At 35.8% G+C, this 19038-nt stretch overlaps 1 protein-coding gene across 1 annotated transcript; it reads left to right on the top strand.

Annotated features, from left to right (window-relative positions):
* The first annotated feature begins 9625 nt into the window (after positions 1-9625).
* Positions 9626-9988, top strand: LOC125227005. Its single transcript, XM_048131194.1, has one exon. It carries the CDS (start codon positions 9626-9628, stop codon positions 9986-9988), a length of 363 nt encoding a protein of 120 aa, XP_047987151.1.
* The last annotated feature ends 9050 nt before the right edge of the window (positions 9989-19038 follow it).

The raw sequence follows: 19038 nt of genomic DNA, 5'->3' as shown, positions 1-19038 counted from the left end.
TCAACGATTGTCACTTTGGCTAGGCGGGCCCGGGATGACTATTTTGTATGGAAATAAACAGGATTCTTGTTTCGCGAAGGTAATCTCGTACACTACAGCAATTGGAGATTTTTTGCAAGTTTGTGATATCTTTATTCAAATAATAAGCCATCGGGTTAGCTAGCGCAAATCGGTTGCATGGAGTTTTGGGTTAAATCAGGGGCGCTTAATATCGGGAGCTCGACAAAAATCAAAAAGGTAATCACGGTCTATATCCCGGTCAATATAAGTCTAATAAATCAGGGGCGGCTCACTCCGCGATACTTTCGCCGCGCTACAAGTACATGCCGGCGGCCGCGAGTTCGCGGCCCATTCAGTGGCGACGACCTTCGCGCGGCGCAATAAAATTCAATGTCGTCTGCACGCGTGCGGTCCGTTTGTTAATGTAGGTAAGAATTTAGAATGGCGGCGTTTTGCGAGCATCAAAGGAGTGAGCCTTCTGTCCTTGTACTATTATATATTCTGTGGTTAAATACAGAAATCTACTTCACAGCTAGTCTACAATGTTTAATGCACTCATTGGTAATACTTATTTGCTTAGATATAATTTATTTCCATTAGTGGAAAGAATCTCGAAACTGTCGAACTTGTAATTACTTTTTCGAATTTGTTTGTTTCGACTTTTTTAGGGTTCCGTAGTCAACTAGGAACCCTTATAGTTTCGCCATGTCTGTCTGTCCGTCCGTCCGTCCGTCCGTCCGCGGATAATCTCAGTCACCGTTAACACTAGAAAGCTGAAATTTGGTACCAATATGTATATCAATCACGCCAACAAAGTGCAAAAATAAAAAATGGAAAAAAATGTTTTATTAGGGTACCCCCCCTACATGTAAAGTGGGGGCTGATATTTTTTTTCATTCCAACCCCAACGTGTGATATATTGTTGGATAGGTATTTAAAAATGAATACGGGATTACTAAGATCGTTTTTTGATAATATTAATATTTTCGGAAATAATCGCTCCTAAAGGAAAAAAAAGTGCGTCCCCCCCCCTCTAACTTTTGAACCATATGTTTAAAAAATATGAAAAAATCATAGAAGTAGAACTTTATAAAGACTTTCTAGGAAAATTAATTTGAACTTGATAGGTTCAGTAGTTTTTGAGAAAAATACGGAAAACTACGGAACCCTACACTGAGCGTGGCCCGACATGCTCTTGGCCGGTTTTTCAAATCCAACACGATCAATACGTGTATGTAACGGTGTAATTTTTATTTCTCTATAGGCATCTACATATACGTTCAGTATGTACTTGTTGAATGATTTATAAGTACTTAATTATAAACAAAATCCTGCAGTATATGGAAGAGGGCGTCCGTGCGTGGGTACCTATCTCTTTATTCTTGATAATTATTATGCTAAAAATAATAACAAAAATCCGGTAAAGTAGAATCCGGTTAAAGCGATTTATATCTTCTGAAACTTCGATGATTAATTTATACCTGGGCCATTTTTTCAAAATTCCACCCACCTTTTTTGGATTTGGAAATTTTTATGTGGTTTCCACTCAGAATCGCGAGATATAATCCTAATAGGAGAAAAAGTGTCCCAAGGTTTTTTACCCATTCCGTTACCATTTTTTCATACATTGTATATGGCGGTAACGGAATGGAAGACCTTGGGACATTTTTTTCCTCGCGCGGACCTCGCGATTATAAGTATGAATCACGTAAAAAATACCCATTTTACAAAAAATGGGGTGGACAAATTTGAAAAGGAAATGGCCCACCTACCATAAACCTTTACCATATAATACCATTTCTATCTAATACTTGCATAATATATCTGGTATAGCCTGTTTAATAGTAAAGGATAGATGGTAATGTATGTGGTAAAGGTGCATTAACACGTGCGTGGCCGCGAAGCGCGGAGACGCCTAAGCCGGCGCAGCTTAGCGTTCTGGAGAGTGTTTAATTTATCGTCTCCGTGGTTTGTTTGCACAAGAGCAAGTTAGCTTAAGCTCCGTCTTTTACAGCATTATCCGTACTAAATTATGTTTATACTATCTATTATACACAGACAAGTAGTGCCTAAGTGGTTTAGTGACAGGCACTTAATGTTCTGTTCTTCTTATGGTGACCGTCTCGAATGCCTATTAATCTTTCTCTTTATCAACTTAGGTAAATTTAGAACTAGGTATACAGATGAGCAGTTCAGGCGGGTAGGTGGACTTATTGTAAACAAACTCAATGTATATGTATGTTGGTGACTACATGTGCCTATATAATTTACGTAGGTACGCCAAATCTTGGGATTAGTTGTCAAAGCGAACCCCAGGCTCTCATGAGCCGTAGTAAAATGCCGGGATAACGCAAGGAAGATGATGACGCTTCATTCAATCCTAACGCTATCTGCTTAAGCAAGGTGCTAAGCTCTCGAGTGGATTTCAATATGTTTGAACAGTTTCAGAGGGAACTAAGTTTCGCCTATAGGTACTAGTGGGTAAGTAGATCTGATGAGTGTTGAAAATTCCCCGAAGTTGTTACCTATTTTTATTAAATTCATCAGCATCAAGTTAAACCAATCTACGGCATCTTTCAGGAGAATGCATTTATTACGTGTAGGTAACTATTGCATCTGCCACTATCACTTCACATAAAATTACAACGGATGTTTTAGATGTATTAGAAAGAAATGAAACGATTTATTGAAATTAATATTCAACTAACACTGTAGGATCGAAATAAATGCAAGTTTAAAAAACATCGTATCCCCTACTAGCTCGGAAACATGTTTTGTCCTTTATACATAGCGGGTAAAAACTATTTTATCCATATATAAATATATTTGATATAAATAAAGTATAAATAACTATTTAAAATTATAAAAAGTAGAGTTAATCTAGTAATAAGATGATTTACCACCTGTGGAACTACTGGAAGCAGTGATAAACCACAGTTTTTTGCGCAGTAGTTTATGCTATAGTGAGGGAAAAGTTTTATGTTACACTGAATAAATGTATTTTTTATTTCTTTGTTTTTAAAAAGTAAGTTCAGGATTCTTTTACTCGCTTCGCTCGTGGTTCAACTATAGAATCCTTTCACTTGCTCGTTTTTCAAATTCCACACTCGGCGTTAAAATACAACTTCTCCCCCTTGTATAACAAATAACTATTAAATAACCACCAGTGATTCATTATTAGAAGGGCAACATGTCATGTCGCTATCACTAAGATTGTTTTATTTCAGTATAATTCCTTTCACATGGTCCCAAACGAATGACGCGCATAAATTTAGACTCCGAATTCGTCAAGATCAAAGTACACGCCATTTAGGAAATATGAGAACGCCATAACTCCTGTAAATGAAGGACGGGCGGATCAGAACGGCCGCGCCGGCTTGTAATGGAAGTGACAAGGGTTTCTTGAAATGATGGAAGGAATTTCAAGGGTTCTTCAGAAAGTACGTTTTATGGCTCCTAGTAAAGATATCAGTCTCTCTGCCGCTGACTCCGTTGGGTTTTTTAATGCCTATCCCCATTTTACTGCAGGATTAAGCGAGTAGTATTGGGCAAACATCAAAGTGCTTTTTACATTTCTGCAATAATACTAACATAAAAAAAAACAGTGCCGTTAATTAGAAAACTTGCCGAATATGAATATCGAATAGTTACCAAATGTGTGGCCCTACTCTTCGAATGTAGATTACTTTTTAATTCACTTGAAGAAACAAAAAAAGTGAATTTGCAGCACTTCTTTCCAACAGCCTTCATTTCCAACAATCTTAGACTATACATTGTGTAATTCACGAGGGCGGCCGCATGTATTGGTTCGTATTGTCATACCATCAAGGGATAGATTTGACAAATTCGCGCGTTGTGAATTTCACGATATCACCATCTATAGCCCCCAATACCTTTATATAGGTGTTTATCAAACTGATGCGGGTTCCGGGTGCAGAACTAGTGAACAGTGAATTTGCCTCGACCGTATACGTTAGCGTACCTATTCATAAAGTCACTCACAGTGCAAGCCCAAGTGACCGTTTAGTTAGTTAGTTAAAATAGCAAACTGGTCAATTTATAACTGAACTTACATTGACAATGAAGGACATTCAACTGATGTCTATCAAATATATTTTAATACATAGTGTACGGTCAACCAATTGGAATCCTAGGCCACTCTAGAACCCTATCTAATCTTATTAGGTTCTACAGTGGCCTCGTTTTCAAATTGGTCGACCGATTGCTGTTAATTCAGATGCCCGCCCGACGACAGTGTTCCTTCAAATTAGCCTGAAAAAAATATTTTTACTTATTTATTACTGATTAGTGAAATGTTGCAAATTAATACGAGTACTACTTGTTCTGCTGAATTTTATTATGACTAAGCCAGCCAGATTGCGCAGTTCTTCTTACAGTAATTGAAAGTAATAATTTCATCGTGTTCACTCCGTTAATCCTGTGGCCGTAGTTTGCATCTACGCCTAAGGGAAGGAATAAATGAGCTCATTGTCCCGCGCTCAAGCCTTTTAAAGACAGACAATACCCATTGTCATATAGTCAAATAATCTTAAATCTGTTGAGATGTCCTTCTAAAGGTCGCAGACTAGTATCGAACACTCACCCAGTGTGAATGTAACGTAGATATTAAAGTTGTAAATATTTCATCCTGCAGGTACTATATCATTGAAATAACTTATTGTAAACTAACTAAATGATAATGTATGTTAACCTCTATTCGCCCTAAAAACTATAGAAAGGTTCATATCTTGTTCGTTTCAATTTTTTATTACATTTTTGAACTGCGGCTATAATATATATTGTAGAAGGAATGATATCCAGGAAAAAAATATAATTAAAAACAGATTATAACATTAAAGTATAAAATATAAAAGTCAATACAAAAATGCTTAGGTACGATTGTTAGATATATTGAAAGTACCCGTCCGGCAAATATTTGAAATTAGTTTCAGTTGGAGTAAACTATTGTACCCAGCTCGAAAGTTCTTCGCGACAGCGTACGCCTTTAGGCCGACGCTCTCATTTCTAAAAGTAGGCACCAGATTGGACGTCAACTTTTCCTCTTTTTCCTTTCTTGACAGATGGTACACAAAGACTGGCATCTTTCGATAAAGAATGTGTTCATGTCCGTGTAAAGCTGAATATTTAGGCTTTACCTACGCCTTGGTATAAAAGCAAATGTAAAATAACGAAATATGCAAGTTTATATTCGCTAGACTGAAGATCTAAATTGAATTTCAACGACTGGTTAGTGTTTCATGTTGCAGCAAAATTAAATAAAACCGGACAAAGCGCCTAAGCTCTGCTCGGTTAGTCAAACGATCACATTTAAATACTGGCCCGAGAGCCGGTAAATACAATATTTGGAGTTGAAATATTTTAACCACGAAGCCGGCGAGTCGAGCGCACGATAATAAGATGAAATTACCGCCCTTTATTCAATTGCCAATAAAATGGAGATGAAAGTGTACATTGATGTTAAATGCAACAATTTGATCTCGAACGGTCATTTATGAAATGGAAAGCAAAATGTTTGTTGTTTTGCAATGTTTTCATGGCCCATAAATAAGCAATGGTTTTCGTAACGGGTATATAGCAACTACATAGATAAACAAGTTTAGCTACAAACTCGGATAAATCCATTCCACCCTTATATTATCAACCTATATAAAAACAAAGACTTGTATGACTTTAATCATACTCGAATTCGTAGATAATATGATTTTATACCAAGCTGTGCACATTTTCGGGTAGGTAAGTAAAGACTACCTACACCCAGCGTCAAAAATATTCTTGTTGGACTAGTAAGTATGGTGAATTATAGTCGTCTGGTGACAATAGACACCGTGGAAAAATAGAGCCCTGACGTTGGAGAAATATTCAAAGAATTTGGAAATGTTCTCGGAAATGTCATTAACTTTCATTGTATATTGAGGAAAACGACAGAGTTATTTCTTTGGTTAATATGGAGCTTTAACGATTGGCATTTTATCTACGCAAGCAGTTCCAGGAATACTCAATTTAATGGTATAGGTAAATTTGAAGTTAAGGACTCAAATGTAGTCAACTAGTAATATTTTAATAGTTCTGCCATGCCCGTCTGTCTGTCGTTACTTTTACGTTCTTTAATGTTACCATTATAATCCATCTTTGCTAAACACGCAATTTCTCTTGGTTTAAACCAGTTTCCGTATCGCTTCAGTTAAAACGTTTCCAGAGTTAAATTTAGTTTTTGCTGAAAACTCCTAGTTCGCAAAGGGCCTTGGTGAAAACTAATTTGCTTACGCTACGCAATCGGAATCCATAATTGCATGAAACTGAACTTTGAGTAAAATTCCTTGATTATAAACTTGGATTCACTAAGCCCCGCGGTCAGTGTATTCTGACCACATTTAGAAACTATAATGTCATTATGAAATATCTGAATTTGGCTTTGATTTAGGGATAATGACATCTTTCCATAAAACTGATTTTCGTCATAACTTTTTGACTAAGTTTAAATCACTGTGTATTCTAGTCTTGTCTATTTGACAGATATTAGTCAAAAAAAGAAAAACTTTGCAAAAACCTGTTCCGCCCATGTCAAAATTTTCAAAAATCCAAAAAAAAAAGTACAAAAAAATGTTTTCTCCAAAAATTACATAGCTCATATTACTCATATAATATTTTTTGCTTGTCTATTCTTTATAAAATGTTTCGGGTCTACGGTGTATAAATATATAGAAAACATCCATGACTTAAAAACGAATATCTGTGCTTATCACTCAAATAAATGTCCTTATCGTGATTCGGATCCAGTATCCTAAGCCTAGCAGGCAGGGTCACTACCCGCTAGGCTAAGTCGGCGGTAAAAATATATTGTTAAGTATACTGATAATAAATTTAATATAGGACCGGGACTGCCGTCGCCGTCCCCGCGCGTGTGGTTGCATAAAAGTGGGACATCTCGCGGCCGCGTAGGAACACTGCCTACATGCTGCACTCGACACGCCAACTACGTGACTATGCAGACGCTGCACAAATTTTTTTGTAAGATTATTATGTATAATGATGTGCAAATTGCGGAAACTTTCAAAAGTGTAGGAAAATTTCCATCGAAACTTTCGAGAACATTTCAAAATCCGGAAATTTAAAAAGTATTTTACAACAGAGAATAACAAAGACATGCTTAATGGAAATTTATATTTTCAACTAGCAAATACATGCTATAATGTACAATTTAAAGATTTATGTCCTTCGTTAGAGAAAATCTTCAATAAATTTCTTAAATTTCCGAAATTTTCATAGATAATTTCTAGGGAAATTTATATGTCCAGTTATTGCAGGAGTATTGCGAGAATTTTAAATAAAACAACTTCATGGAGTAATCGTAGAAAGTATGATATAAAACCAAAAATAAAAACCGACAGACTTAAACATCAACAAAAGCATTGTGCACGGCACTTCTTTACTTATTAAAATAAACAAACTAAAAAAAAACTATGTTAAGGATTTGGGTTTAAAATTCTGACGAGCTAGTAAGCTAGAGAAATCGCATTTCAAATTCGTTCATTGAGATCTCACTGGAGACGCTTCTGGATTTGTAACTTCCGATGGTTACAGGACAGCCGTTTATATATTCTTCTTCGGTCAAGATTCGACCTTTGTCATTTGGGTTCAGAAGGCATGCAGCAAAATAAACAGGTTTTAGAACAGTTTTCTGTCTTGAGTAAATTTTTTTCTTAAGAGCTTCAACAGACAACTGATCCAATATATTACCAATGAAATCTTCTGTATGGCTTTCGTTGATTTTTTGACACATTATATACATTATCAAAAATATGACAAGTTAATTATCTTTTCACCACACCAACTGGTAAGGGCTTACTTTGCTATTCGAAAACAGCAAAATTGCATTTTATCCACATGAGTGCAAAGTGATTTCATACAAATTTTAACTTGATGTCATAAGCTGACTGATGGTAGAATTTACCAATAAATGATGATTTTGAATCATAAATATTGAATAGATTGATGGACGTGATTTAGTTTGATGTTTTAAAGTCAGTGTTTTGGTCGTGTTGGTGTGGTGAAAAATTTTGTGTTTCACTCGGTGCCAAAGTTTGTTTAACCTTCGTGCCTTGAAACCCTTGCAGCGCTCAAGATTCCACTTTTTGAACCACTCGCTACGCTCGCGGTTCAATATTGGAATCTTTCGCTTTCTCAAGTATCAATATTGGCACGTGCGGTTAAACAAGTACTTTGCCCCCTTGTAAAACAAATAACTATTGTTAACAATTAACTATATATGTATAGTTTGCCGGGCTTAGTTTGCCTAATGAAATCAACCTCTATTCGTAGTATAATTGAATATAGTAGGACTATTTTGCAGTTTTTTGATATATTCTTACTACAAAATAATGCAAGATTTTCGAAATGAAATATTCTGCGAAATATTTCGGAATAATTTCCGCAGAATTTATTGAAATTTAAGAATTTTATCAAGCCTCGGCCAAACCTATAAAAACCGGTTGTTATCAAAACCGGTGTGGTATAGTATGTCTGTCCTCGCTACTTACTCTAATATTTCTGTGCGTAGATAGGATTTCATTGTCATAAATTTCCATTGTTTCAAGATCTGGAGAATGTTTCGGAAAATTTCACGAAAATTTCACTTGAGAACATTTCGAAACATTGGAAAGTTTCCGTAGGCACATCATTAATTATGTACCTACCGTATACTGTATTCATAAATAACCTTTTAACACAATAAAATAACGATACTACCAAAAACATTGATAATCAGAGAGAGAGACCAGTTAAAGGGCTGTCCAAAGAGATTGTTTATAAATACGAATTCCTAGTCACGTGCGGGAGCATACTAGAGAGAATCCGGCTTCAACTTTTTCAAGTGACCTTTTCCCGATTAAGCACTGGCAAAAAATCAGCACCGAGTGAGAAATAAATGGTGTCGAAATGTCGAATAGCGCTTTTTTCATTCGAACTTTGCCACTAAATCAAAAACTACTTCCATGGCTGCGCCTATAACGGAGTTGAAGATATTATGTTGTGTCATAGACATGGGGATGGCTTCGATATAAATATACTTTCCCGTATTGCTCTAATCTTTCCCCAAAAGTAATAAAAATGTTTTATGGGCGCTAAATGAGAAAGTATATTTTGCCGCTTACGAATACTAAATCCTGGAATTATTTTAATATCGTAAATATCGTGACCTATTTTATATTATTTACATACTTATATGTAAGACGATAAAGGTTATAGTGTAAAAATATAACTGAATAATCTTCTTTCAGTATTTATTGCTATGACTGTATTCATAAACAATTTATTTGCTAAGTATGTGATAAAATTAGATTCTAGCATAAAATAAAATTCAGTCTGAGTATATGGAATGTGACTTTGGAGGCCAGGAAGAAACTGGGTGCAATATACTCATTGACAACGTCGCACTACCCAAAGTCTCACGGTTTAAATATCTTGGCTCAACGCTTACGACAGACGCCCTAATAGACGAAGACGTAACCAACCGAGTAAACGCAGCCTGGTTGAAGTGGCGATCCCTCTCTGGCGTACTCTGCGATAGTTAGATAATAGATAGATAAGATAGATAGATAATAGATAAATGCCCATAAAGACCAAAGGGAAGATTTGTAAAACTGCGGTTAGACCTGCATTGACATACGCGTCGGAGTGCTGGATCACCCTTAAAAAGCACGAACATAAACTTCATATAAACGAAATGAAAATGCTTCGCTGGGCTGGTGGAGTAACGCGGTTAGACAAAGTGCGCAACGAGTTCGTCAGGGGATCCTTTAAAGTAGCTCCGGTGGCAGATAAGCTCAAAGAGAACCGACTCCGCTGGTTCGGTCATATAAACAGAAGAGGCGATGACTACTCCGTGAAGACAGCCTTAAATATCCCAACAAACCCCGTGGCAGAGGTAGTTCACTTTCTACCTGGTGGACTAGAATCGAGAAGGATCTGAAAGCCCTGAACATCTCACCAACGACAACCCAGGACAGACGATCCTGGCGCCTACGTACAAGGAGGCCCGACCCCAATTGAAAATGGGAATGTGGCAGGAAGAAGAAGAAGAAGAAGAAAATTCATTACCTACATGACTGTGTCTTTTCTAAACAAACTGTTCTTTTTCTAATATAAAGATACTGTTTCCCTGTTTCTTGCAGATATTTTATAGAATTCTTAACCTACAATAGAAACCTTAGCCGGTGTTATAGTTATCTAATTATTCCTCTACGAAGCCTAACGATGGTTTCCTTGTTAACTAAGTTTCGACAGTTAGTAGAAGTAAGTGACGGCTTACGAAGTTAATGTAAATCAACTGCGAGAAGGAACTTGTTTGAGACGTGATTTTGCATTTCATTTGAAAGTCACCCATTTTGTATATTTTTTGGCTATTAAAAATGAAAATTGCCTTTAAATATTGACATAGAAATTCGCGGTGAGACATCTAATTGGTTTAAATAGACTTACTGGAGTGGGTAAAGACAATTTCCATCAAATTAATTTGTAAATATGTCCATAAAACAAAATGAACAAATAGTTACTACATTATTATTATATTTTATGAATGGCACTCTTATTTACTACATTCACAACAAATGTTTTGGAATAACTCCAGCATTAACTTGTTTACCAGCCTCAAACGCTTCTCAAACGGATCACACGCGGCACGCACCGTTTTCTTCACATTTCATCCCAAATACTCTCGATAACCTTTTTGAAATGATCTAGTTTTATGATTTTATAAAAATTTAGTCTTCAAAGCATGTATGACCATACAAAATAGTCTAATACGCCTAAACCTGGAGGCCTGGGTGGCCACTCATGTTTCGGATAAAAAACTGCCAAATTAGTCTGAAACTACGCTAGAATACCATTTGCCGAATGTGCTGGAGGTGCGTCTTGTTGGGACACATGATACTCATTCCCAAGCATCCTTTTTAACTTTAAGGCATTTTTTTCTCCAAAACCTTGGTTTTAAAGAAAAAAACGTTGATTTTAACGCTTTTATCTGTAAGTACTGAAGGTAGTTTACCTCGCTTACATACTGCATCCCACACCTGTCGGTCTAGCACAACTGGCGCTCTCGCCCGCGAGTCCATACTTGAAGTCGCGCTTGATGTATGGACTCGGGCGCGACAACGCAAGTTGTGCTAAACCGCCTGGGCCGATGGTGAGCTCTGGAACCTAGGCACATTTTTCTAGTTGCCCGGAACGTTATCTATCCTCGGTACCCATAATAGTTTATTTTGGACACGTGGCGTCTGTTTTTAACCGACTTCAAAAAGGAGGAGGTTCTCAATTCGACTGAATGTTTTTTTTTTTTTTTTTTGTATGTATGTTCCTCGATATCTCCGAGAATTGTGGACCGATTTTCAAAATTTTTTTTTTGATCGAACGGGTATAACCCCGAGATGGTCCCATTGGCACCAAGTCAGGGTCTGATGATGGGATCCTGGAGAAATCGAGGGAACTCTTCAAATGTTATAGGCACATGTAATGTTTTTAGTGTATTTTTCAAAGGTAAACCAGTATTTACGCCTGATAGTAATAATTTTATGTGGCTGAGCTGATGATGGAAGGTCAACTCCTCAATGGTTAGGAGTTAAAGGATAATTCTTTCACTAGTGTACATGTATTCGGACTGATACGTATAATATCAATAGGAACCACTAAAAATCAACAAATAAATAAACTTTTTAACAAAAAATAAAACCGCCTTCAAAAATAAGCGCGTTACAAAACACGGAGAAACTAAAAAGCAAAAAATAATAAACCTTTGAATTCAGATTTCTTATCGTATTGCAATAATCTAAACATCATTATAAACAAATCAATTATTTTTGGAGTCGGTGCCAGCCTGCGTATGGTTGGGTGGGGCAAACAGGCAATAGCAAGGCGACGAACAGGTCTGGTACCGACTGCAAAAATAATTGATTTGTTTATAATTTGGATGTTTAGATTATTGCAATACGATAAGAAATCTGAATTCAAAGGTTTATTATTTTTTGCTTTTTAGTTTCTCCGTGTTTTGTAACGCGCTTATTTTTGAAGGCGGTTTTATTTTATCACATACAGATTCTCCTTATAAAAAAAAACTCGTCACCTGCGTGCCGAGCAAGTATTTTGTTGGCACTTTACCTCTTTGTTTTTCTTAGACACTTCGGAAATTTCATGTACTTTGTGCTTGTATTTTATTAAGAGGAATATACTCTTTAGTTTAAATAAGAATTTGATGGCCTGTGATCCCTATATCTTTAGAACTGAGGTAAAATGTGAGTATTCGGACTTATTGGACACGGTGTATATTCGGCGGTATAAAGTAAAATGAAATAATTATTCAATACATGTACCTGTATCGGATGTATCTCATTGTCATAACTATAAATAATTCAAAATTTGAAATTATATACTTTCTTAAGCACCTATTTTAAAACAAATATGAACGTAAAAGTTTCACAGTCGCCTTTAGCTCGGAAAAGTCAATACTCCAGTTAAACGCTTTTCCATTTCAATCTTAAATTAGTTGCACGTTTTCCTGGGCTATTGGCGTATCTAGTGCCGCGCGGGGAGCGACTCGATAGCATCCGAAACGTAAGCATTCACTTTACAGACGACTCGGGCTAGTGCAGTCATACATTCTAATCTTGCGAACGGTTTGCAGAAGCTACTAGAAGGTGCCTGTTAATGGTTTAAGGCAAAAACCGTCCAAAGAATCACCACAAATAGAAAAGTTAAACCGGAGTCAGCTTTATTACTTTGACACGAAATTACACAACTGCAGGAATGGAAAGTCTTTTTGTATTACTTGGGTATTATACTCGTATTTATCGTGGAATAGCGTCTTTCGACTCATCTGAAAACCTTCACTAGTTTATTAATACTTACTCAATTTTAAGACTGCACTTTCACAACTTATTTTAATGATTTCTAATTTGAGGCGCTGTATCAAGGATTTTAGCTACATTTCCTCGCTGTATCACAAAGCATTTTTGTCACCTGCCGGCCTAGCCGTTGACATGACAATCGTTAACAAAACTGTCGAGCCAATACGGAAAAACGATAGAGATAGCTACGCTAGCTAAATACGAAAACGATATTATCGTAAGAGTTTGTACATTTGGCTACGTTTTTGATAAATACAATCGTATGTATTTAATACAAATATTTTACCCCTAATATACACACAACACTTTATGTGCGTATGTCGTAAGTTTAAAGGGCTATAGGTTCTGTAAAATGTTGTACATGTACAGTACAAGTACGTTAAGGTAATTAGGAACAGGTGTCGATTTAAGGGACTCCCTTTGGCCGCTGGCCCGTTACGTATTTCCTCTTTCCGCACTTATATTGCAAAACATATTATCGAAGCTTATTCAGCTTAGCTGGAACAATGTTGTACTTAACTTTCAAAGGAATTTTAAGCCACAGTACATTAAAATTTTATGATTAATTGCATGTAAAATTTAAAATGTAGATATGGCGCTATGATTATACGTACTATGCTCCGCGGGTAGCGGTATTCAAAAGAGTTTCCAAGAATGGAACGCTTTGTACAATCACTTGAAATTACTTTGTAGAGAAATTTTATCACCGAACGGCGAAGAGCGCGTAAGTATAAGTAATATTAATATATGGGCTAGGGAATTTAATATTTGGTGAGGGCAAGAAAGTAAGGGAAATTCCACACCTGAATTTCATGTATGAAAATGAGTGTTGTGGGGTTCGCCTCGGTGAGAGGGATAAGCGCTGAGGAGTTCTTTATGAGTTTCCCGAGGGATCAGACCAAGTCGACGACGTAATGCAACAATTTAATGCCCACTCATATGAAAGCACGACAAATATTGAGGTTTAGGTTTATGAGTGTGACTAAGCAAGTAAGGAATATAATATGGAGTGTCGTCAAACAAAGTTTAGAGGGAAATATCCACTGTACAAGGTACGGGGAAGTTATATCACAAATAAATACTGAGATGCTTTTATATTTCAAATTACGACCTATTTTATTTCTATATTAGGATACGTATCTATTGTTATGAAAGTTAAAAAATACCTGATGAGATAGAAGTCTATACATTTTTATGAAGGCCAATTAGTGCGCTAGACTGAACACTACTTTGCTAATTTAGATAAAAAGCACTTTAACAAGCATTTAAAATGTAAGACACTTAGAAAAATAAAAATTTAATGCATTCGTGGAATAGAATTCTCTCGCAATCCAATTTTGAATATTTTTCTTAGCGCCTTATTTTCTTGCATTTTGCGGGTAATGGGTAGCCACACTTTTAGACTAATGAAAATATAAGTGTCCTGATTATACTTCTATTTTAGATTTGGAAATGTTTCCGAATGATTTTACAAATTTCAGCCATATAGACTCGGTTGTTGAGTAAGTTAGAACGATTGAATCGGTTTTCCAAAAGAACGCAGATTCGAGTCCTGCCGGAGATGTGATTTTTTTTCCATTTTTCGGTCCATTTCAAAATTTGATTAGGTTATAAGTAATTTTTATTTTTATTTACTAGCCCCGATGCAAAAGAGTTCGTCTAGTAATACAGAAATATTTTGTTTATTCTAATAACGTTTACACATGTAGGTATATCACGTCACAGTAATGAGAATTGTAAAAGTACTATAATATGGTTTCATTTGATTGTAAAATAAAATTGCATGTGACTTATATTGTAAAAAAAAGTACTTTAAAAAAATGTTGTCTTAATCACGTTCTCCTCTCCTATAGCAGTTCTGCATGCATAGGCTTGAAGATTGGTTTTTACTTTATTAGCAGACCTTAGTTACTTCCTTAGGGCCCCCTTACATCTGGCTTGTATTGTAATACCCATCCGTAAAGGATAAAATAAAAATAGTCGTTTTTTTCCTTCCAATATCAATTATATTTGTTGTATTTAGATTTAGATATTGTACAATACTGTCATAAAAAATAAACTAGATTAGTATTAGCATTAAATATTAATGATTTTTGAACTAAGACATTATTTTTGTACAAATAGGAGAACCTCTAAAAATGGTCTGACTAGACGATAACATATGCATCGGAGAGTATACTGTTTTGACTTTATTTCCTTAGTTACTTATAAAACACATTGCGCGTTGGTCTTGAATTTCGAAACTATTAGGAATAATTTACATGAAAGGCATTTTGAGTCCCATTTAGGTACTAAGCAATCTCTGGTTCGTTAAAGGGCTTATCCTCTCATGTGATCTTGAGGTCCAGCCACTCCAGAGGCGTACCTAATTTGTTTGCCGTCGGCTAATCAAGATACTGTACCTAAGTATTTGCTTAAATGCAAATACGTAAATGATAATTATATTTTATTATAATAATATAAAGTTATTAGATTCTGTTTAAATTTAAAACTTAGGAAATTTTATAACGAAATTATGGATAGAGCTCATTAAAGTAATGGTTAGAGCGCTCTATGTTAGGTACTGAAGAACTTTGTCGTTTCGCGTGTCATTAACACGCATAAACTGTATAATAATGAAGTTAATTCTCTATAATATTTCAGCTATCACTGATAGTTGTTTCAGTGAACAATGATATAGCTAAGAGTCTTAATCTTTGCTATAACAACTTGTTGGTATGATATTGGTAACCGATTAGTGACAAATAATAACATTCTCATTTGACATGATGCACACAAACAGGTTCCCTAGTTAAATTGCGTTCAGTCAGTATAAAAAAAAAAAGGTTTGCCCCACTGTACCTTATCTTGAATTTGGGCAACCATTGAAAAAAAATTAATAAATTACCTATCTCTTTTACTTTTTTTTATGCAAATAGGCAGCAAACGAGCAGGCGAGCCGCCTGATGGGAAGCAGTCATGCCCATGGACACAAGCAACGTCAGGGGAGCCACTTATGCGTTGCCGACCTTTTAGAACCCTAAATACTAACTTGCTTCTTGAAGAACCCCATATCATAGTGTAAGGGAAACACCTCAGAAGGTAGCTCATTCCACAACTTGCACGTTCCTGTTTGCATTTCGGTCCCAAAAGGCAGGTTGATATATTATGATGTTCATTAGCAAAGACTGAAAAGTTTAAGCTCTGCCTAGCTTTATGGGATACAGGCGTGAACGCATCTTATGTATTAGCAAAGACTTAAAATAATAACCCATTAGCGTATCTCAACGCAAAGTGTCGCGACATTAACTAAGTGTTAAGTACGTTCGCTTCTCCAAAAGCGGCAATTTACACCGCGACTCCAGCGTCACGTGTGTTATATTGATTTGGTTTATTAACACCGCGAAAACAAGCCATGATTAAAATTTCAAATTAACTTTACGAGAATCCGAAGTAACGCGGCAGTCCCTTGTTTTATTGCAAATTACTCCAAGTTACCCGAAAGTACGGCGGCGTTTTCAATTTGAAATTATTTGTGGCTATGTAGGTAGTGGTAGGTATATGGCGCTGGATGGCGCGGATATTTGCATTTATTTGTGGAAAATTAAGATTCTCTCCGCAGAGCGAGAGCGCTCGCTCCTCGCCGCCCGCACCCACACGGTGCAATTTCCATCCACTGTAGATAAGCAAAGAAATATTTAAATAACACATGACGCTTTATTCTGAGATAGCTCAGTTTTGTAAAATTCTGAAAGGGTCATGCACAGACTAACTGGATGTGTTTTGTATTCTGATTTGTTGCGACTTGTGGTTGTAATGAGATTTAACTTGCTGGCTGCGAAAACCGCAAAATAGACAATGAAACTGACACAACAATGGGGACTAACTAAAGTTTAGGTACGTAGGGTTTACATGGATCTTAATATCACTGTACGTAATACGTTAAAAAGTTAGGTGAAGTAGAGCGGATGATCAAAATCTAAATCACACGTAGTTATCGCTATAAATTTAACATTCTTAATTACGTAGTTTATTTTGAAATAATAGTAATGGAATAGTAGTATATTACCTACGTTAAATTATTAGCCCGCCGTCGTACCGTATCCGACCTCTCGTTAGGAAGATAAACATCGTTACGCGGTTTTACCTCAGTTCAGACCTCTACTATGAAACAAAATGAGATCCATTTTCAAATTGCTAATGAATAAACTCACGAAAGAGGATGAAATACAGCTTGAGAGTTTATTAAACGCGGATAAAGGTTGACTTGTGGGCATACAATTTCTTAAGGTTTTCTGTGCCTATTCACCTTTTGTGTAAGTCGGCCTTTTGTAGCTTAAGTTGTAGTCTCTTTGTACATTGAATGCTGTACGAATTCCTATTGCATTTCTCCATAACATTGCAAAGTAATCTAGATTGTTCTTTAAATTCTAAAATAATTATTGCACAATAGTACATTACTACAGAGGCCGGGACAAAGGGGGTTGCCGGCCGAAGACATATAGACGGATAGGTCTGAGGCGGGCAAACCCATTTCCCGCCGAGGTTATGTATAGTGCTTTTCCCAAACATGGTATGAAATAAATAAAGTCTACTGAAAATAGTAACTTTGGATGGCTGTATCTCCTAAACGGTGCGTCTTAGCGCAAAAATAATCGAATTTTCGTTCCCCTTTCATACCCCGTATACGCTTATAAAAAAACAAAAAGTTAAAAAAAAAAAAAAATTGTATGAAAACGCACCCAAAATCAAATATTGTCTAGGGCCCGTACCAGTTGCAGTCGGCACGTCTATAAAGCCCCTTATATTTTTTTTTTAATTGGCTAAATACCTGGATGTTATGTCACAATTATCTGTGTTTGGAAATTAAAAAAAAAGAGGACTTTGCCGGCCTTGGCCTGCAAGGTTTGTATGAAATTCCATTATCTATCAATCGTCCTAGCCGCACCTGCAACGTCATACTTCGCTGCCAATTATAAGGCACATAACATCAATATTTCATACCATGTTTGAGAAAAATATATTTTAAAGCGTAGGTATTCAATGATTGTGAATACTTCAATAATAATAAAAATAGAGAGTAGAATCGATTGAGGTATATCTTGAAAGAAATAAAGAGGAATAAAAATACAAATTTACTTTCCCAACCCTTCACAGCAGAGTTTGTTGATTTTCAACTACATTATCATTAAGCATAATTTTACGTTTTAAGTCTGGGCTTACATATAAAATAAGCTAAGTGTAAGATGGATACAATTTTAAGTTTATTAACACTACTATACAACGTGTTTCCGGTATCACTCAAAACCTCAGACACCCCAACAGATTTTTATTTTTTTAAACTCATCTAGAGTATTCATCTTTTAATCTGATGGTTACTTTTTTTTTAAATTGAATTTTTAGATTTCTGTACAGCTCTACTTGACTTTTAGCTCTACACTCAATAAAATAATTGCTAACTACCATAATAAACCATAAAACTATTTATTTGTGTACGTTACTGCAACGACATAAGGTTTACCAATAGACAGCTAAGATGTCATTGTAAAACACTTTAAAGCTTTGTCACAGTAAACTTCAAATTAGACAGGTAATCGCAGTAAGCAAATTTAAACCCAATATTCAGAATGACTCAAGGTTGTAAAATAATTAGGTACGAGTTCAATTTGTTATGACTTATGATAAACATTAAGATTAAACTGACAAACAACGTCAAACTCGTAGCGGGAAAAATAATCGCTCAAGTAACCACGCAAGTAGGCACGTAAAAAATAACTAATCATACCAATTTAAACAAAAATATTGCCCCCATCAAGATATAGCTCAATCGATTCTACTCTCGATTCTGAACAAACAGTTTTCAGGTCTTTATTGTTAAGTGAAACACGGTGTATAGGTAAACTAAAAAAATATGATGTCACAGTGAGTCTTGCTTTTTCATTTAATAGATGATAATGTCAGATAACTATTAGAATTTACATCCTATTCCTAATATCTTATAATATCTCTTTGCTGAAATACACCGTGTTTCACTTAACACTAAAAACCTGAAAACTGTTTGTTCAGAATCGAGAGTAGAATCGATTGAGGTATATCTTGATGGGGGTAATATTTTTTGTTTTAATTTGTATTATTAGTTATTGTT

Source organism: Leguminivora glycinivorella, chromosome 6, assembly GCF_023078275.1.
Source record: "Leguminivora glycinivorella isolate SPB_JAAS2020 chromosome 6, LegGlyc_1.1, whole genome shotgun sequence".
In the NCBI taxonomy this organism is placed as follows: domain Eukaryota; kingdom Metazoa; phylum Arthropoda; class Insecta; order Lepidoptera; family Tortricidae; genus Leguminivora; species Leguminivora glycinivorella.
The sequence above is the reverse complement of the archived record's forward strand: the minus strand, read 5'-3'. Positions and strand labels throughout refer to the sequence as shown.